Source organism: Xenopus laevis, chromosome 4L (genome assembly GCF_017654675.1).
Source record: "Xenopus laevis strain J_2021 chromosome 4L, Xenopus_laevis_v10.1, whole genome shotgun sequence".
NCBI classification, from domain to species: domain Eukaryota; kingdom Metazoa; phylum Chordata; class Amphibia; order Anura; family Pipidae; genus Xenopus; species Xenopus laevis.
In genome coordinates this window covers 127,095,650-127,117,131 of record NC_054377.1, presented here as the reverse complement: position 1 = coordinate 127,117,131, position 21,482 = coordinate 127,095,650, and the positions used below count along the sequence as shown (strand labels likewise).

At 40.8% G+C, this 21,482-nt stretch overlaps 1 protein-coding gene across 1 annotated transcript; it reads left to right on the top strand.

The window, feature by feature from the left end:
• Positions 1 to 4,720: 4,720 nt before the first annotated feature.
• Positions 4,721 to 21,481, top strand: rrp9.L (to ribosomal RNA processing 9, U3 small nucleolar RNA binding protein L homeolog). The gene is made up of 16 exons (XM_018258989.2): positions 4,721 to 4,903; positions 7,313 to 7,398; positions 7,481 to 7,590; positions 7,671 to 7,732; positions 7,817 to 7,858; positions 8,080 to 8,206; positions 8,575 to 8,699; positions 8,783 to 8,875; positions 8,955 to 9,055; positions 10,057 to 10,191; positions 15,208 to 15,285; positions 18,337 to 18,399; positions 20,171 to 20,316; positions 20,943 to 21,022; positions 21,129 to 21,202; positions 21,299 to 21,481. Exons 1-16 carry the CDS (start codon positions 4,844 to 4,846, stop codon positions 21,381 to 21,383), a joined length of 1,467 nt encoding a protein of 488 aa, XP_018114478.1. The 5' UTR covers positions 4,721 to 4,843; the 3' UTR covers positions 21,384 to 21,481.
• The last annotated feature ends 1 nt before the right edge of the window (position 21,482 follows it).

Sequence of the window (21,482 nt, the reverse complement as noted above, 5' to 3'; positions counted from 1 at the left end):
TATTGTAAGCGGTAAATGTATTCAGGAAGTGTGTAAGCCACGCCCATACACGTATCCTTTCTGTCAGACTGACACAGTGACACTAGTGGTGGAAGCCGGGGGTTTGGCCGGACATGTTTCTGTAGTGTTTGACCCACAAAACTTGTTTTTATAATGCAAGAGGCTTAAATAAGGAGCAGATTTAGAAAATGGCCAGGCCTTCAGCACAAAATGGTTTCTGCTGTGGAATGATGAGTACAAAGGAAATATTTGTTAGTGGGATAGATCTAATAAAGATAGTATTGACACCTTTGCTGATGGCTAAACCCAAACAGGGGACGGGGCAGATAACATTGGGGGTGGGGCAGTGATGTAGGAACAATCATGATGACATCAGAGGTGGGCACAGTGATGTTGGTGGAGTTATGACACCAGGGCAAGGTTATTGCATCACTTAGAGCATACCTCCCAACTGTCCCTTTTTCAGAGGGACAGTCCCTCTTTTGACAGCTCAACCTGAAGTCCCTCATTTGTACCTGAAAGTCCCTCTTTTCTGTGCACTGAACAGCCACAAAAAGAAACAAAGTTTCTAACTTAATTGGCTTTTGGCAGAAAGGCTAGTACAGCTAACAGGTGCAACTAAGATGCTTTATAACAATTTTGATATAAGAAAATAAGTAATTTTAACAGTTTAGATAAGGAGAAATATTTTCAAATTTTTATAACCTGCCAAACTTTGTAAAATGAACATGGTAATTAGGGGGTGCAGCCACAAAATGGGTGTGGTCAAAAAAATTCACCACGCTACATGACAACAATTTTTTGTCCCTCTTTTTACTTCCAAAATGTTGGGAGGTATGCTTAGAGGTAACTGGCTGGATTTCTATCCAGCATTCTCAATGTTTTAAAAGTGCTGATGCCCAGTTCAAAACCACAAAGGTGGCACCCCTATCTCTAGCTATTCTGCTTGATGATTACGCCCTATGAGATCTATTATACAGAAATCAGTTATCCAGAAAGCTCTGAAATACAGCAATGCTCATTTAGAAAAAACATTCTTATTTTTGATTGCTTTACTTTATTTTTTGTATCTGTAATAATAAGAAATGAACTGTACTTGATAGTAACTAAGCCATGTTGAGGTGAGTATCTCAGTATTTAAATGCTTTTCATGTATTGGCCAGATTATTGTCGGGTTTCATAAGGCTGAAAACTGAACAGAAAGTTCAGACCCGAACAGGCCTTACTGTTCGGGTCAAAACGGAACAGGTGGCAACCCTAGATAAACAGCAGGGAAGTGCAGCCCTGCCAAATGAACAGGCTGGAGACTTACAAGGGGTAATAGCACATGGGAAGGATTGCATTGGTCACACAGGAATAATGTTATTTGCGCAACATGTTTCAGGTTGGGTAGACCGTTGTCGAGTGACAAGTTTTGCAAATAAAACCACAATTAAGCTGCTAGTTCTGCAGTGGCAGCCTTTCTTACTTACAATACTATTTTCCATTTTTACCTGGACACCTAAGGCAGAGGTGTGTCTCAAAAATTGGCTCTGCTTATAACTAAAACATTTTTGGTACCTAAGAGGTTGGTCAACTTTTTGCTGTGCACAATGTTTGTACTCCCATAATTCAGAGTTAGTGAAGAGGTAATGTGTAGCATTTTGTTTCCCCTCCCATTCATCCACCGGTGTATTTACCATATAGGCAATCGGGGGCTCCTGCTCAGGGCAGCTGCTTTGGGGGGGGGGGATGGTGTCCCTCGATTGCTTATATATCTATTTAAAAAAGCTTTCCTACGCTTTCCCATTCAATTGCTTATATGTCTATTTTAAAAAAAAGCTTTCCTAAGCTTTCTCATTGCTGGACACTTTTGGCTAAATCTATCAGCAGAGCTGAGTGACCTGTACTTACCTCTTCCTGCACATGCACCTATCAGAAAGAGAGGTCCATTGACTAGAGCAGCACCAGACCTAAATACACCCCTGACCCCCACAGCAGTCATGTGCCATTGCCCTGTGGATACAATGAAACCATACAAATTGTACTTTCACTGCTGTTTGTGTCGTTAGTAAATTCCATGCAAATCTTTTCCCTAATAGATTGTAAGCTCCTTGTGGCAGGGACCTCATCCCAACTGTGTATGGAAAGCTCTAAGTATAGATCTACCTTTTGTTACTTTATAATGTAATATAACTAGACCCTTATCTGTGTTTGCACCTTGAAAAGCACTGCATACAATTATGGTGCTATATAAATAAATACAGACATACAAATTGGTGCATCTTGTGCCTGTAAAGTTAGAGGCAGCATGTCGAGGGCATATGGGCATAGCCTCTCTAGTGCTGGTGTGTGCTGTATCTTATGTCTCGTGCAAAAAGTAGGTTCAACTAGTAACAGTGGTGTAACTATAGAGGAAGCAGAAACCACATACCTGGGGAGGTAGGACCACAAAGTCACGCCACTGCCAGTACAGCTGAGTACAATTTTTATGTATGCTATATATTTATATATAAATATATAATGAGCTAAAAAAAAGGTATAATACAAAACTCGTAATTCGTAACACATTTACTTCATCAACTGCACAACAGCAGGAGTAATAAAACAGTGATAATCAATGAATGAATGAAAGTTTATGCAGCATCCTCCTCTTCCTTTGCAGTTGCCCAAGTGATTGCTCAAGTGTCTCCTTCCATAACTTTGAATTGGAAATGCCTGAAAGTACCAGTACCGGAACTCTCCCACTTTTCCAGTCAAGTCAATAGGAGCCCAACCCTCCAGCAATGCCCAGTATATTTTGATCTCTAACTTAAGCCATGAATGTGCAGAATATTACATCTATAGTAGTGTATTTACTATCTGTTCTGTAATAGGGGTAAAATACAAGGCCCCACTGATACTATCCTGGCCACTCACATTGGAGTTGGAAATGGCAATGAATTACACAGCAAAGACCATAGAGCACCAGTGCGGGTGTGAAATGCTGATGATGTCACAAATCTGCAGTTTAGTGGCACCTGAACTCAGGGGACAAGATCATCTGGAAGGGCAATGTCTACCAACTGCAGTAATGCTGATTGGATGCCATTTAAATGCACTCAGTGATGACCAGTGAGCTATATTTTTTTAGAACTGACCCATTTGCGGATGATGTTATCCTGAATACCCCAGGTCCATAGCTTTCTGCATAACAGGCCCCATACCTGTATTTGTTTATCTTAATCGCCAGACATATATATGGCTTTCAGTAGCTGTTATTATGTTAAAAAACAGCTCCATGTATTTTGCAGTTTTCCGCACTTGATGGCTAGAGGAGCAATCCTTTGCACTCCCCAAATGGAGCACAAAAAAATTGCACTGCTCTTTGCCTGTGATGCTGCGTTACGTGCAAGGCTATGTTTCTACATAAGCACCCAATGACCCACAATTAGCGTTGGGAGCTTTAAAGAAGGAAAGTCGTTTAGCACTTGGGGGTGCCAAATGTTAGGCACCCCTAAGTGATTGTATTAACTTACCTGAAACCCCGGGCTGGTGCTCCTATCAGCAGAAAACTGCACTGGCACTGGGCTATTCCAGCGAGCACCACGGAGCGATCCTCTTCCGGCTTCTTCTTTCTTCAAATTTCACGGGGCCGATGCATGCACAGTAGTATGAAAAAGTCGACTTTTTAGGTAAAGTTCGGCTTTTCACTCTAATGCGCATAAGAAGCTGTGTGAAGAAAGAAGAAGCCGAAAGAGAGGCATGTTCATTTTACAAAATTTGTCAGGTTACGAAAGTCTGAAAATATTTCTCCTTATCTAAACTGTTTTTTTGTGTCTGAAAATTGTTACAAAGTATCTTATTTGCACCTGTTAGCTGTTCTGTGGTCTCTGCTAAAAGCCAATTAAAAGAAACTTTGTTTCTTTTTCTGGCTGTTCAGTGCAGAGAAAATAGGGACTTTCCAGTACAAATGAGGGACTGCAGGCTGAGCTGTCAAAAGAGGGACTGTCCCTCCGAAAAAGGGACAGTTGGGAGGTATGAACCAAAGGCAGATCATTTCACTAATGTGCCCACACCTCACCAAATCTGGCCCTCGTTGCAAAAAGTTTGGGAACCCCCAAACTTAATATCTTTAGAGCTCACCAGTGCAAGATATTGGAACATGGCTTCCTTTAATATCTTGGATTTAACAAAAAACAAAATAATGAATTTGCATGTTATCACTTGTACATTCTCTTATTTTTAGGATTTACTTATCCTTTAAGATAAATCGTTTTTAACTTTTTTTTGTTTTACATTTATTAATGATAGCGCTTTTAGTTGAGCAGTCACTCCTGCCCAGTTTACCCTAGCAACCAAGAGAGGGCATGAATAAAATGAGAAGTAATAAAAAGCCACTGACATAAAATTGTAGCCTCTCACACGCTATCGTTTTTTGGCTTATAGGGTCAATGATCCCCATGTGACAGCTGGAAAGAGGCAGAAGAAAAAGACAATTAAAAAAAAAAACAGAAAAAAAAATAAGAGTGAAGATCAACTGAAAAGTTGCTAGGGCATTCTATAAACAAACAGTGGCGTAAATATAGCTGTGCGACTTGTCAAAGTAACCTAGTTACTAGTGTGCTTAGCGACTGAGTTACTAAGCTACTCGGCAGTTTCCGCCTCCAACTCCGAATCCTTTTGGGAATTAACGTCATCAGCTCGCGTTCCACGTCTCTTTTTCATTGCCCAATGATTGCCTGCGGAAAGGACCAGCGCACAGGACAAGGAAAACGTTCTACAAGGTCGGAATCGCCGCGATGTAGCCAATAGGATTGAAGTGGGCGTCACCGGAAGAAGCGTGGACTTTTCGCACACGTGTGTTTGGTGCTGTCTGTTGATCATGTCCGGCCTTTTCATCAAAAAGAAATCAGGAGTGACCCCGCGGAGGCGGCGGGCAGAGGTGAGGGGCTGCATGCATCTGTTTTGCCAGTCGGAGAGTAGACATGAGCTGTGGAAGCGGGGCCACTTCTGCGCGCTCTCAGCCTTTAGTCATAGATATCTAAAGTTATAATTTACTGATAATACTCATATATTGCTAGTAGCTTTATTCTGGGAAATGCTGCATTAAGTATTCACGAGACCGTTTATAAAGGTATCAGTTTGGAACCTTAATAACAGTAGTGGGGCTATCTGTGTGCCCCCCCCCCACTCCTTTAAAACTAAACCCATATAAGCCTCATTCTAAAGTAGTGTAATTTGATTGGCTTGGCAGAAACAACAGCAGCCTGTTTAATTAAATAACTAATTATCCAGATTGTAGATGTGTTATGTGTAAAATGTTTTTTTTAAGGGATGTGCGGGGGAATGTAATAAAAGTCCTTAACGGAAAAACTATTCGCAATGTAAAAAGTTATTATGCCTTTGCGCGAACAAATTTTGCTTTGCGCAAATTTAATATAGCTTTTGCGAACCCGGAAACTGTTTATAGACCACATCCGACAGTAAATAAAACTTCTTACTGAAAAAGTTGTTTGCTCCAAAAGATTGACACCTTCAAGCACTTCCTAAAGGTCCCCATAGACATAAACGACCCGAACGACCGATTTTAGGGAAGCCCGACCAATCCTTCGAAATTGATCGGCCAGGTCAAAAAATCTTTGTCGGTCCCAGTGCAATCTATCTACGTTTGCAGGGCCAAGCAGGCAGCTCCCCTTTGTTTTCCTGGCAAATTGGTCTTTTTAGTTGATGGTATATTCGTACGATCGTTCCGAGAAGATCAGGATCTGATCTTTTAAAAATCTCAATCTTATCCCCTTCTGTACAGCTACAGGACCCACTAGTCCTTATGTAGAAAAATGCTGAGCGAGGAAATAAGCGCACTTCGAAGACTTTAGGGGTACCAATAGTGTGTTACTTCTTAGGTAAATGACTGTGATCTAAGTAAGCCTACTCACATTTGGTAAGAGCATTAACCAGCGATTGTGTGTAATAGCTTCTGTGGCTCCCAGATAGTAACAGGACCTGCTGGTGGATAGGCTGCAATAGTGAAGTATTGTTGAGAGTTCCTTGAACTACTGCAGACTATCCGCCAGCAGGTCCTGTCTCTCTCTCTGGGAGCCACAGAAGCTATTACACACAATCGCTGATGTGGTTTTCCCACATTAAATGTGGGAAAACAGATCTCCCTCTAGCAGTGCATTTCTGCAGTAATAGCCACAGTATTGATTAGGGATGCACAGAATCCACAATTTTGGATTCGGCCGAACCCACGAATCCTTTGCGAAAGATTTGGCCGAATACTCAAATTGCATATGCAAATTAGGGATAGAAAGGGGAAAACATTGTTTACTTCCTTGTTTTGTGACAAAACATCATGTGATTTTCCTCCCGCCCCTAATTTGCATATGCAAATTAGGATACGTATTCGGTTCGGCTGCACAGAAGGATTCGGCCGAATCCTGCTGTAAAAGGCCGAATCCCGAACCGAATCCTGGATTCGGTGCATCCCTAGTATTGGTGATCTTCAAGGCACTATACTCATGGGCAACTTCAAAATACAACAGCAAAGAAAGGAGCAACAATTCAATACCCTACAGTGTGGACAGAAGTTTTATGGCCAGATATAATTTTTTTAATGTGCTACACTGTATAAATGTCATGATTTTTCAATTTCTGTACATTCCATGCCTAAAGCAGGGACCTAATAGTCCAGAAGGCTTGCACTCTTTTATCCACTTATCCATTAAACTACTCCTATATTTTCTGGATTTGATCAATAGCTAACATGCAATTTCTTTGTTGGCCTAGCTCCTCAGTGATTCCTTTTCTCATCAGAAGGGTGCACGCCACATCATGTGTTCACCTTCACATGCTTTTTCAGAACAAATATAAGGAATTGGCAGCACTCCCAATTGTAGTATAAAACCGCCTTTATTCTTTCATATATATCATGGCAGCAGCTATAGCAATAGCTAACATGGTAAAATACTCTTCTATTAGGATCACACATAAACTGGACTGAAATATGTCCTCCAGTTACCTTGTCATCATGCAGATTTGTGCTTAAGTTAAGCTTTAATAAGGCTTTCCGGGGTCCCTGATGGTAGCCAGTCAATAGAGGTCTCTCCTCTTAATGTGCCCCACTCCCAAGTGTTGGGCAGTAGTATCCAATATCGAATCAGAGACCATAACAACATCCAAGTTTTCAGAGTCCCTTTATTCAAGAGCAGAAACACAGCGAATGGTTTAATTTGATCTGCTGAGGTTTATTATTTAGTGGGTCATAACCTAGCGAATATGCATGGGATTATCTTAAATGTGTATATTCTAGATACTCATTTTGTAAGGAACTACTTACGTACTGTTTCAGGGTAATGATGCCGAAGCTACATCTCAGAAAAGAAAGAAAAACACTCATCTAAGGGAAGAAATCGAAAGTGACTCAGACACTGAAATGTGAGTGACCTGTACTCTTTGCTTAAAGTGTCTGATCTTTCTTTTTATTGGCTCTGACAAACTCCTTTCCGCTCTCCCGTAGTGCCCCAACACGGAAAAAACCTCCGCAAGCTGAAGAAGACTTGGAGGAGACTGCTCAGGAGAAGAAGCTCCGGCTGGCCAAGGAATATCTAAAACAACTGCAGCAGCAAGGTGAGTACATTAAGAGAAATTTTATTTGTACCACTTTGCTGAGGTTTCCTGTGGCATTTTGTACTATTAATATTCCTCAGAGGAAGAACAGAAAGAAGACGAGGATCAGGATGCCATTGCCAACAGACTGCAAGAAGATGTGGTAGGTTCTGTGGCAAGCTGACAGATATGGTTCTTGTATAGGAGATTTGTTTCATTGGCTTAATGGTATCTTTTCTCTTGGTAGCTTGAGCAGCGAGGAAGACTTCAGCGTCCCCTGGCCAAAGAGGTAGTGCCACAATCATATCTGCTTCTATTATTTTAGCCCATCTCTTATTGCAACCCCAGTGTCTCCTGTTTCACTTTGTCTTTCCATGACACTATAATGCATCCAGGTCTGCTTGTCTGTTTTAGTTTTCATTCCTTTGTTTGCCTTTCTCCTTCCCCATATTCTATACCCATTATAGTTGGCTGTAATATAAACCTTGCACTTCATTCTCGACATTGTAGTTGCTCCCTCCAGAACCTTCAGAGATTCGCATCCTCCGTGGTCACCAGGGCCCTATTACCTGCCTCGTGATCTCTCCTGATGACAGCTACATGTTTTCTGGCTCCAAAGATTGCTCGATCATTAAATGTAAGTTATGCGGCAGCTTGTGTCAGCCATAAAGAATCTATATTCGTACAAAGTAGGGATACACTGAATCCACTATTTGGGATTCAGCTGAATCCTTCATGAAAGATTTGGCCGAATGCCCTAACTAAATCCTAATTTGCATATGCAAATTATGGATGGGAATGGAAAGTGGAAAAAACATTTTTTACTTCCTTGTTTTGTGACAAAAAGTTGTGATTTTCCTTCCCATCCCTAATTTGCATGTGCACAAGAATTTGGCAGAATTTTGTTGAAAAAAGCAAAATCCCAAACCGAATCCTGGATTTGGTGCATCCCTATTACAAAGGCCTCAGCAACAACACCCATTCACTCAACTGACTTCTATTCAGGGTCTGTAAGTGATGGGAAGAAGATTCACAAGATCCCAGGTGGCAGGAAAGGCACAGAGAACACGCATGTAGGACACACCAGTCATGTATTGTGCATGGCTTTGTCTTCAGATGGGAAGTACCTGGTACGTGCAGTGGGATTGGATGATCTGGGCTTTGCATGTCGTGCTTGGCAAGTTATATGCTCATCTCCTTATTTAACTATTAGGCATCTGGTGACAGGAACAAACTCATCTTTATCTGGGATCCTCTGACATGTCAGAATCTACATAAGTTCCAGGGACATCGCGATGCAGTGTCTGTGAGTGTTGCCTTTCCTCCCAATTTCCACATAATGCTTTTGCAGTTACGGTGTTCTCATGCATTCTGTTCCTTCGCAGGGGCTCTCCTTTCAGAAGGGAACCCACCAGCTATTCAGTGCATCACAAGACCGCTCAGTGAAAGTGTGGAATGTAGCAGAAAATGCTTACATTGAGACCCTGTGAGTATTTTTGGGGGGGGGGGGAGAGGGGGCTAATTGTTTAGATAATAATATAATGATCCTGCTCTATTTTCAACTGTCACCAGTGTGAATCTGTGAAAGGGACTCATTTATAGGTCTCTGTAAGACTATTTAGTCATACACCTGTTTTTTGGATAATGTTGTGAAAACCCCATCACTACCCTGTCTCTCTCTAATCTCCATCTGTTGTGGTTCCTGTATATTTGTTGGCCATATACTGTTTCTGTGAGATTTGGGGAGGGGGTTGAATGGTGACAGGCAACACTGCGACATCTAACCCTGTCTTTATTACTACTTGAATTTTAAAGGACAAGGAAAGCCTAGTTAAATATTGGATGGCATTTTTTCTGAATATATAAGTGGAGTGCCTCGATTTTACACTCTTTTTCCAGGAAAAGACTAGACTTGCATGTGTGCAGTACATTTTTCCATCTGAACTGTATGAGTCTACTATGGCACAAGGGATCCCTATGGCACTAGCATGGTGCTCACAAAAAAGAACCTCTGACTGGTTACCATTTTAATAAGGGATGCACCGAATCCTGAATCGTTTGTAAAAGATTTGGCTGAATACCAAACCCTAATTTGGAAATGTAAATTAGGGAAAGAAGGGGGAAAGAGAACTCTGCGCACATTGTGGAGTTAAACATTTTTTTACTTCTTTGTTTGTGTGACGAAAAATCACATGATTTTTTGGGTTCAGCCAGGCTGGGCAAATCCGAATCCTGTTGAAAAAAGCCCAATCCCAAACCGAATCCTGGATTCGGTGCATCCCTAATTTTTATGCCCAAATTGGCAACCCTTCCCCCTTCACGTGTAATTGCTTCCCCTTTCCCTTTAACAGGAAAAGTTTTCTTCATATTAAAAGTTCAGACTCAAAGTTAAATACAGCAGGTCAATAACACATTTCTTATTTGGGTATAGATTTGATGACCGTAATCCTTTAAATATATGGTATCATATTGCACTTCTGTCTCCAGCTTTGGCCATCAAGATGCCATCACAGGTTTGGACAGCCTGAGTCGGGAGCGTTGTGTCACTGTGGGTGGCAGAGATGGAACCATGAGAATATGGAAGATAGCAGAGGAGACCCAGCTCGTGTTCAGCGGCCATGAGTGAGTAGTGAGAATTTCTGTCGGGAGATGCATGGGCAAGAAATGTTTGAGAATTTATCTCATATTATGATTTTTTTAGTGCTGTCTGTACAGTTAAAGAGCTTTCTGTAGGGCTATCACTAAAAAGAAGCTTGGCTTGATTTTCTTTTTGTAAAAATAAAGGGAATAGTTTTTCTTACTCAGCGCATTTAAATAAAAAAAACTTTAAATGTGTCTGAGGAATAAGCAAGTGTGAAGCAGTACCCAAACCCTTTTTCATGGATAGTCTCATTTTAACAAGCTGGTGTTCTGCTCTTCCTTTGGAGATCTAAACAAAGAGGATGCAAAGGTGTTTGACTCATTTAGTCTCTTGTGTGTCTTAACAGTGTTCACTTCAGTTTATATTCAAATTACAGACAGTGACCATAATAATGATCATTGGGCTCCATAGCAAAATCTAATTGGTGCCACCCAAATCTTGTGCACAATGACTTTGTTCTGCGGGAATATAGTAATATTGCGCATTAGTTAGGACTCCTTGGTGCTCCTATAAAATCCTGCGCCCCCAAAAAAGGATGATTTCCCTTTTATGCAACAGTTGCATGTATTCCATAAGACACAGTATTGAAAGCAATTTGAACTAGTCCCTGGTCTCTCTGTGGGTATCCGTTTCACCCCACCTCCTGTATCACGCAACCCTGGTTGTTATTGTTAGTGCTTTGAAATATTGTACCTTAAAGATGAATGAATGCCTAAAGGAGTATTAGCCTGAGGGTGAATTGTCTACCTCATATGTAATAATACAGATCTAATAATGAATTATTATAATTGTCTACCTCATATGTAATAATACAGATCTAATAATGAATTATTATAATTGTCTACCTCATATGTAATAATACAGATATAATAATGAATTATTATAATCACATTTATAAAGTGCCAGCATATGGAATGTTATAAACATACAGATTCCATACAAATCCTGCCTAATACAGGAGGCAATGAAGGCCCTGATCATTGGTGCTTACAATCTGCAAAGTAGTGAATAAATTGACCCTAGAATGCAGTGAAACATTTCAGACCTTACCTTGTTTAATTAAAAATGTTGATATTTTGATTATATTAGAGGCAGTTCATCCACTCGGCCTTCTTTCTATTGGGAACTAGTTGATCACCCAGGTTTCTAGTCATTCTATATTGAAGCACATGGTTATACACTGATTGGATGCACAATGCTGCCTTCCCTTCATGTTCCTCTTAGTGGCCAAAATAAATACAACCCTCCTGGGATGGGCAAGGTCTGCCTAGCTTTAGTTTTGTAAGTCAATACAATAGGCGTTGCAAGCATCCTACAGGTTGTCTTCTATCCTGTTTACTTTCCTTTGGTACAGAGAGATCCTGTATAAACATGGTCATATCATTTCAAATTTGAAATCACTTTAGTAACTTTAATACAATCTAATTTCTAAACTTGAAATGCTCAATAGAAACTGAATCTTAATTTGCTTTTGTAACTTTCTTAAAGGAAAACTATACCCTCAAACAATGTAGGTCTCTATTATTGCATAAAACAGCTCATATGTAAAACCCTGCTTCATGTAAATGAACCTTTACCATAATAATATACCTTTCCAGTAGTATGTGCCATTGGGTAATCCTAAATAGTAAATTGCCATTTTAAAAAATACGGGCCGCCCCCTGGGATCGTAGGATTCACGGTGCACACAGACAAACCCAACAAACCATACATGTTAGGTCACATGAGCCAATTAACAGACAGAGTTCTGTGTTTTGCTTCCACACTTCTTCCTGTTACAGTTAGAGCTGCAGTTTTTCTGGTCAGTTGATCTGAGGCAGCACACAGAACATCACGAAATGGTGGTTCAAGGCAAGAGATGTAAATCGGCAATATTCACTTAAATATATGTATTCTAGTTTGAGAAGATTATTTAATATGCCACTTAATTTGATATAAATGATCTGTTGCTCAAGTATTCATTTTGGGGGTATAGTTTTCCTTTAAGTATTATTTAGCTGGTTATTTGGGGGGGGCGTGGCCAACTAAGCAGCAGAGCGGTCGCACATTTGGGATCTCCCAGGGCTCCGGCACGAATCACACCACATCCACCTAGCTCATACCACCCAGCACATACCATCATAGGCTCTGACAGCCTGGGGAACGCTCTGCTACCCTTTTCCAGCAAATCCGAAGTTCTGGGAGCGCTCAGAGCTGGAGATCCGATTGAGGCCTAGTGGCGTGGTTGAAGCCGCGGCCTCGAGTAATCCTGTTACCCAGCCAAGGCCTGACGTCGGCGCGGTTCCCATTAAAAACGGCCTGGAAGCGCTGTGAAAGCTGCACACAGACTGCAGGCGACCTGGACTAGTGGGTGAGTGGATTTGGAGCCCTGGGGGCCTCTTTTTTATGACTTTGGCAGCCTTTTAAGCACGCAGATCAAGCCACTGACTGCCTATATGGGAAGCGTCTAACTCTCCATTAGAGTGAAGGGGTGTTAGTACACACTCGGATTAAAAGCTCTAATAGTCCAGGTTAGGTGAAGGGGGGCAAGTTTGTGCCCAGAAGTCCTCACAAACTCCAGCATACCTGAGCCCTGCCTATTACGGATTACGTCAGCAATAACCTGCATCCCAACAGTGACTACATTTACTCCACGCTATCTAATGCTAGCTTTAAGCTGCTTGAGATCCATCACAGCTAGCACCCCCGGGGGCGTGGTTACCGTATCTATGTGAGGGGTCACATCTCTGTTGGGTTCCGCCAGCCAGCACAATATTTCTTTCCGGTGAGAAGTCATTGCTCAGCTACTGACTACAACTGACCTATTTGACTAGCCCTGCCTCCTTACCCTAAGATGGGCCCTAGCAAAACTTTCAAAAAAATGCCAGAGGCGGCCGCGCGACTGGGGAAATTTGCCCGGGACAGTGGCCATATCAAAGATAGTGGCAACCAGTCTACATTGTCCTCCCCAGATTCATCTCCTGCGCATAGCCCTGCTGCAGTACAGGAGCCAACGTTGGCAGATTTGCTTGCGGAGATAAAGGCTACCAGGGAGACTTGCACAACATTGATTACTGCCAAAACGGAAGAGCTCAAAGTGGAATTTTCCATTCTTAAGCAGGACATACAAAAACTTCGTGAGCGCACGGTAGAAGCTGAGCACCGTATTAACACATTGGAAAATACTTGTGCACCGATCCCACAACAGATTAACGAGCTCCAGCAGGCACTCACAATATGTCAAGCAAAATCAGATGATCTCGAAAACCGTCTGCGCAGGAATAATATCAGATTTGTGGGCTTCCCTGAAAGGGTGGAGGGAGCAGAGCCGGAGAAGTTCCTAGAATCCTGGATAAGAGAGACTTTTGAAATGTCCCTACTCTCCTCTGCCTTCACAATAGAAAGAGCTCATAGGATCCCAATGCGTCCTCCTATTCCAGGGGCCCCCCCTAGAGCTTTAATTGCACGACTATTAAACGCTAAGGATAGAGATGCATTACTTAGGATGGCAAGAAAGATGCAACAGATCACTTTCCAGAACACCAGAATTTCTCTCTACCCTGATTTTTCATTGGAGGTTCAACGGCAAAGATCGCGGTTTCAGGAGGTAAAAAAACGTCTGAGGGAAAAGTATTATTTAGCTTGTGATTGTCCATCCTACCACAGTAGCTTTTGTTACTTTTAGAACTCATGCTTGCTTATGGTAAAAGCTACATCAGAGTCTGAAGGTTGTTGTAGGAGGATGGGGACGAGAGTCTATAGTGATGAAGGAGACTAGAGAGAGAATAAATAATGAAGGGCACGTGGTTTCCAAGTGGCATTCAACATACGGGGAGAGGTTGCATAAAAACCTTGATCTATACAGTATAGAGATTGAACGCAACACAATTGGTGAGTTGTGAAATTAGTGTGAGCCCTATATAGCGAATATTTGATACAGTTAGTTGGTATGGGTTGGAAGGTCTTGGGTGATCCAGTTGTCCAAGGTTTAGAGCTTCTCGTGTGCTGGTAAAACTTTGGATGTGGCCTTTTGTATCAGTTTATGCCAAGCTCAAAAGTTGCCTCAGCATTGATAGTAGTGAGTTAACCTTGTCATACAGATCCACTTGTTTGGTGAGGTGGGACAGTTAGAGGAAGATTTGGTGGTTTCAAAGACTTAAGCACTTGCACAGTTTTCCTTTCTCTCTAGTTCCGAGATTTTATTTAATGCCCAGGAGATGTCACTCTCCCCTCACATCAAAAACTGGAGCACGTATAGTGAAATATTGGCTGTATCTAGCATTGATTTGCAAAATGAGCTGATCAGGAAACGTAAAGGGAATGTCAACCCAAAAAATATTTTTTTAAGGAAAAGAAAACTTAATTCTAAGCAATGCAATAGACATTCATTACAATTTTTCTATGGTTTTTTTCATTATTTGTATATGTATTGCAGTTGAAAGCCATGTTTGTCCCTGGCAAGGTCGCCAAATGAGTGGATCTTAACCTGATATGCTCAACAAACACAGGGTATTATTGGGTTATCCGATCGTTCGGCCCTAGGGCAAAACAATCGTATTACAAAGAAGGAAATGGTCTCCGACGGGACGAGGACTGAATCAACTAACCGATGTGGTCCCCGATTCAAACCTGCCAGATTGATATCTGGCCTGACAATGATCTGGAAGACCCGTCGGAAAGCCCCCTACATGGGCAGATAAGCTGCCGAATTGGGCTAAAGGTCCCATATTGGCAGCTTTAAGATGCCCATGTATGGCCATCCTAAGGATCTGTTTTTCTTCCCTGTGCAGTTACAACTATAAATATATTGTGCTGTTAAGCTGAAATATATGTTATAATTTTGCGGTCATAAATAACATGCCAGGAAAGAGAGTCCGGTACTCCCAATACGTTTTTTAATATTTCTTGCCCATCTACTTGGTCATTTGGAATTGCTTCACATAAACCCAATAAACGGTAAATGCTTTTTGGCCATTATTTTAAATTAAACAAACTATTAATTTTGGTTCATTGTATAGAGATTCAAGCTTGATGGCAGAGTCTTTGTCGCACAGCAAGACCAATGCAAGCCCACTGGTTGGTGGATCAGCAAGAAGGTAAACGCTCCACTTGTCAGTGTGGTTAGGCACCACCAAAGCTGCACCATTGCACTGAGTAGCTTTTAGCTTATGTTTAATAGTCAAGATTGTTTACTTCTGAGTTAACTTTTAGTATCATATCTAAGACCAAATGCAATTGGTTTTAATTTTTTATTTGTGGTTTTTGAGTCATTTAGCTTTTTATTCAGCAGCTCTCCAGTTTGCAATTTCAGCAATGTGGTTGCCAAGGTCCAAATTACCTTAGCAACCATGTATTGATTTGAACGAGAGACTGGAATATGAATAGGAGAGGCCTGAATAGAAAAAAAATAGTACTGCAAAGTAGTAATAACAATAGATTTGCATACACACACTTGCATAATATTTTATTTTTAGGTGGAGTCATATCATTAAAAAAAGAGAGTGATATTCTGAGACAATTTGAAATCGGTTTTCATTTTTTATTATTTGTGGTTTTTAAGTTATTTAGCTTTTTATTCAGCAGCTCTCTAATTTGCAATTTCAGCAATCTGGTTTCTAGGGTCCAAATGACCCTAGCAACCATGCACTGATTTGAATGAGAGACGAATATGAATAGGAGAGGCCTGAATAGAAACATGGATAATAAATAGCAGCAATAATATTTTTTTACAGAGTACAGGTATGGGACCTGGGTCCAGAATGCTCAGGACCTGGGGTTTTCTGGATAACAGATCTTTCTGTAATTTGGGTCTTCATGCCTTAAATCTACTAAAATAATATTGTAAACATGAAATAAACTCAATAGGCTGGTTTTGCTTCCAATAAGGATTAATTATATCTTAGTTGGGATCAAGTATAAGGTACTGTTTTATTATTACAGAGAAAAAGGAAATCATTTTTAAAAAATTTGGATTATTTGGATAAAATGGAGTCTATGGGAGACAGCCGTTCCGTAATTCGGAGCTTTCTGGATATCAGGTTTCCGGATAAGGGATCCTATACCTGTATTTGTTTTTTACATGGGGTCAGTGACCCCATTTGAATCTTGGAAAGAGTCAGAAGAAGGCAAATGCTTTAAAACTATAGCAAAAATAAATGAAGACCAATTGAAAAGTTGTTTAGAATTGGCTATTCTATAACACAAAAAGTTTACTTAAAGGCGAATCACCCCTTTAAGGCACCACATCTTTTTTTTTTTTTTTTTTAGGAGTACTAATGAGCAAGGGAGCTTTCCTAATTGTTTTTATTTTGAAGAATCTCTTTTGTGAGATGGAGACGAACTCCCATAAACTCTGTCTGCACCATTTAAGGATAATATGTCAGGGCAAATGAATAAAGCCCATAGGGGTGCTGTGCTGTAAGGAGTTGCTGGCCAATGCTAAAGCTGTCAAACGATGGCAAAACTTTATATTCTGATTGATGATGAATTACTTTTACGAAACTAAAGGAGGTTGAGCTTGAACTATGGATAATTGTTTTAAAAGAAATAAAAGAAATGCCGACCTTCAACCAAGTTTAGCAAATAAACAATCTGTTTCTGTTCTAAGTACCTCAACTGTATCAGTACTGCAGGTATATTACTACACACCTTGGGGGAGTTCTATTAGAGTCTGTAATGGTAATATAAAGTCCTATATACTTTACTGTTGTTGTTGGTTAGCACTATAGTATTAGTACAGGTATGGGACCTGTTATCCAGAATGCTCGGGACCTGTTGTTTTCCAGATAATCTTTCCGTAATTTGGATCTTCATGCCTTTAGTCTACTAGAAAATAATATATACATTAAATAAACCCAATAGACTGGTTTTTGCTTCCAATAAGGATTAATTATATCTTAGTCTTAGTTGGGATCAAGTACAAGCTACTGTTTAAACATTTCGATTATTTGGATAAAATGGAGTCTATGGGAGATGGCCTTTCTGTAATTTGGAGCTTTCCAGATAACCGGTTTCCGGATAATGGATCCCATACCTGTATTGCAATTTAGATTCAGTCAAGCATACAACCAAAACTTATATTGATCAACTTGGGAGTAGAGACGAATAAACATCAATATTAAGCATGCAGGAGACCTCTAGTGACCAAACAGAGGTACAACCATATTCACTTAACCTTTTTACTTATTAGCATGCTTTGGAAAATTATTTGTTTATTACATCAATTTATTAAAATAACATTAGAAAATCCCCTCATAGCGCCTAACGCGTTTCATGCTTACCTAGCACTTAGTCATAGGCAAGATTTTGCCTATGACTAAGTGCTAGGTAAGCATGAAACGTGTTAGGCGCTATAAGGGGATTTTCTAATGTTTTTTAATACATTGATGTAATAAACTTAACCTTTTTACTTATTAGCATGCTTTGGAAAATTATTTAAGTGTATAAGCATACAACCAAGGCAGTCATTTCTGTATTTTGCATGAGTTCCATCGAATCTTCTGTTTAACCTCCAGGTCTTAAAAATTTAACCTTTCATGGCATGATGTGCCTGTTTAGCATTAATTCCTATAGGAGAAGAAGTCTCCTTGTGCCTCTCTAGGGTCATTAGCAGAACCTGATAGGAATGCCTAATAAAGAAATGCTCCTTGAAATTCTCACGTGAAAACCTGTTCCTTCGGCACCATCGTGTCCTTTCATGAAACAGTGGCCAAAGCTGTCGTGTAAAGGAACCCTGCCATGCTCACCGGCGGTTTAGATTTCCAGTTCACCAGCAGTTAAAATGTTTATTACTTTATTTGATCCTGTATATGTCGGCACAAAGACACAAAAGACTTGTGTGGTTTCATTCCCTTTTATTTAAACAAACATTTTAGCAGTGTTTTGGCACAGACATGAATCACCTGTAGGGATCACTTTTTCCAAATATCTGCCCATATGTCAAACAGGTTCCAACCACTTGTAACATATTGCATGATGGAATTAAACCGGTAAAGGAACTGGTATCGCCCAGGAATTGAGGAGCACCTCATAGAATCTCTTTAAGTTCTCCCTTTAGCAAAAGAAAAGCTTGGCTGTGCTTTTATGTTTTATTAAGGGAAACATGGATGACTCCCAGGCTTCATTTAATTCAACTTTTCCTTTCCCAGAGGTTCTATTGACTGTGTGCGGCTCATAAATGAGGAACATATCGTGACGGGAGCAGATGATGGGTGAGCACCCCTCTTATGTGATTTTTCTTTATTTCTTTCTGGGCACACACCTTAGTACTTTTGTTATATTACCCACCATGCACCTGCCGAAAGATCCGAGTCTGCGCTTAATCTATACTTAATACTTACACCACATACGATTTCTGCTCAGTGCTTTGCTTCATTTGTAATGTGAGTCCCCTAGAGACCTCACAAGTTGAAATATAAAACACCACTAGTTCCTGCAGACAGGTTCTTTAATACAGTGATGAGCTTTTACATTACAATTGCTTTTTTACATTTCTGAATTGTCTTTCTTACATTTCTGAATTGTCTTTCTTTTCTTTACCCCACTTCATGGTCTCTTGCTGTCCGATAAAGCAGGGTCTTGCGGGGTACATCAAGCCAGAGATATAAATACTATACAGTCTTGCTACATTGAAACGTTGCAGTCTGGATTCTCTTTGGGTGGGGAAAGTGCTTTAAGGGAAATGTAAACCTTGAAACCAACTAATTTAAAATTGCAATGTGCATCTCTCTTATCAGCTTTCGGCAGAGCAACATCACAAGACTTTCCTTTTCTCGCGGACTTAATTTTCTACCAACTGTGTCCAGTCTGCCAAAACCAACAGCAGGCGGTGCTGTTTTAAATTCAGTATATTCTAATTGGTAATAGCTTGCAGACTAGAAAAAAAGTGTATTGTAAAAGATCTCAGAAGAGAACTTAATTTTACATATATTTGGTTCAAATATTTTCCTTTAAAATCAATAATATATATTTCATTATCAATTAATTGGAGCTTTCACCCGTTCCTTTATGCCTGCGGGACCTTTCCAAGGCACTGACTTGAACAGCTGACAAGCTTTATTGTTATATGTCAAATGTTTGCAATTCCACTAGTTGTTTCTGTGAATAATCTCAATGATACACTATGGGCAGAAATATATGGGCACCTCGATGTCCAGCATCTCATTCCAAAACCAAGGGGGCCTATACTCTTCTAGGTAGGCTTTCCACTAGATGTTGGAATATTGTTGGTGGGATTTGTTTCAATTGATACACAAGACGTTGGGCACTGATGTTGGGGTTCAAGCCTGGTTTACAGTTGGCATTTCAGTTCATTCCATAGGTGTTCAGTTGGGTTGAGGTCAGGGCATCCCAATCAAGTTCTTCCACTCCCATCTCAGAAAACCCATTCTGTACAGACCTTGCTTTGTGCACGGATTATTGTGCTGAAACTGGAAAGGCTTCACCCAAACTGTTGCCACAAAGCAGGAAGCACAGAATTGTCGAGAGCATAATTGTATGATATAGAAGCACATATGCCTGCAGTGATGGTCGTGGCCAATGCCAGTCCACCTCCTTTTGCCTATAAAGTGTGCTTCTACTTGTCTAAGATGAAAATATTTAATCAAGGAAGCTGGCTTGAAAGAGACTTTCAAATGAAAATTTGTATAGTCCAGCACAATGCACAATGCAGAAAGGGATTCCTGGCCAACTAAAGTGCTTTCCCCAGACCCCTGTGTATAAAGAGACGAGGTATTAAGCGTAAGGAGAAAGATGCATGAGTTGCGCTTATAGAAGTGACTGGCATGAGCACTAACAGTACTGCGTAAAGGAAACCAGGAGAAAGCAATTTAACTTTCATAGTCCTACCTGGCTACCAGTCAAATCAATACCAGGACAGGCAAATCCAAACCTATTGTGATTTGTGTAGTGGCACACGGTAACCCAAAAACTCCATTTTACTTGCCTCTTCAAATCTATTCATAGTCAAATGTTGTTTTGCAGTTCTTTGGCTCTCTGGACAGTGGGCAAGAAAAAACCACTGACGCAGATGAAGTGTGCTCACGGGAGCTACGGGGAGGCTGGACTGGAGCAGCCCTACTGGATCACCTCCATTGCAGCTGCTCTTAACAGTGATGTTGTAGCTTCAGGTATGAGATTTATGTCCCGCCTGGGGAGAATCATGTGGCCAGCTTGTAATCAATCAATACATGAATAGGAATAGATGCAATTAAATCTTTATAACACTGTGCCCCAGAATCATGTGGCCAGCTTGTAATTAATTAATACATGAACAGGAATAGATGCAATTAAATCTTTATAACACTGTGCCCCAGCCTTGTGGCTTGGGGGGCTCAATAATGACTCCAAACATATAAGTAAGACAGTGTGAGTGCTGTTTTACGATATTATTTGGATTCAACATGAAATAATCGTTGTGCAAGATAAGTTTCATATTGTGTGCTATTCATTTTGGTGAAGAATGCCGAATGATATTGTGACCAGATGACTTTCCCACAGCCTGTAGGGGCACATCCAATCATCCAGCTCCATTCTTTTGCACGCTGTTGTTGCAGGCTTTGTTCTTTGTGCACTGTTGCTCACTTCATCTTTTAACACTAGATTCCACTGCTCTCCAGCTCCCAGACCTCAACTCCAGTAGTTATGTGCAGTGCAGTGGGGTGGTTATGAACAGCTTAGAGCATCATGATGAAGTGGAGGGGGTCACATATTCCGCTGATGTAGAACATATAAATGTATACGTCTCTTTCCCCAGGTTCTCATGATGGATTTGTACATGTTTGGCGCTGTGGGGAAGGATTCCGCAGCCTGAGCCCTCTCTTCACTGTACCCGTGGTGAGTAAAACTGCACTCTCCTGTGCATGTTGCCCTGGTAACTTATGTGTGAGAAATTATGATCATCTTGGTCTCATGTCTAACATCCTTCCCCATGTCATCTCAGGTTGGGTTTGTAAACAGCCTGCAGTTTTCCTCCTCTGCAAATTTCCTAGTTGCTGGTGTCGGCCAGGAGCACAGGTAAACACATTTAGTACAGACATCTTGTTTTTTCTTCAATTTTTTTTAATGTATTTTATTATTTACACTGTTTTTCCATTCTGCTCTTCATTGCAGGCTTGGGCGTTGGTGGAGGAAGAAGGAGGCCAAGAATGCGCTGTACATAATTCCCTTTAAGAGGACTCTTGTGCTTGGCTCTTGATCCCATGCTCCCCGCCCCCATACAGACATATTTTGTTGACCCTGTTGCACCCTGATTGTTCTCGTATTTTATAAAACTGTGTAGTATTTTGAACTCGGC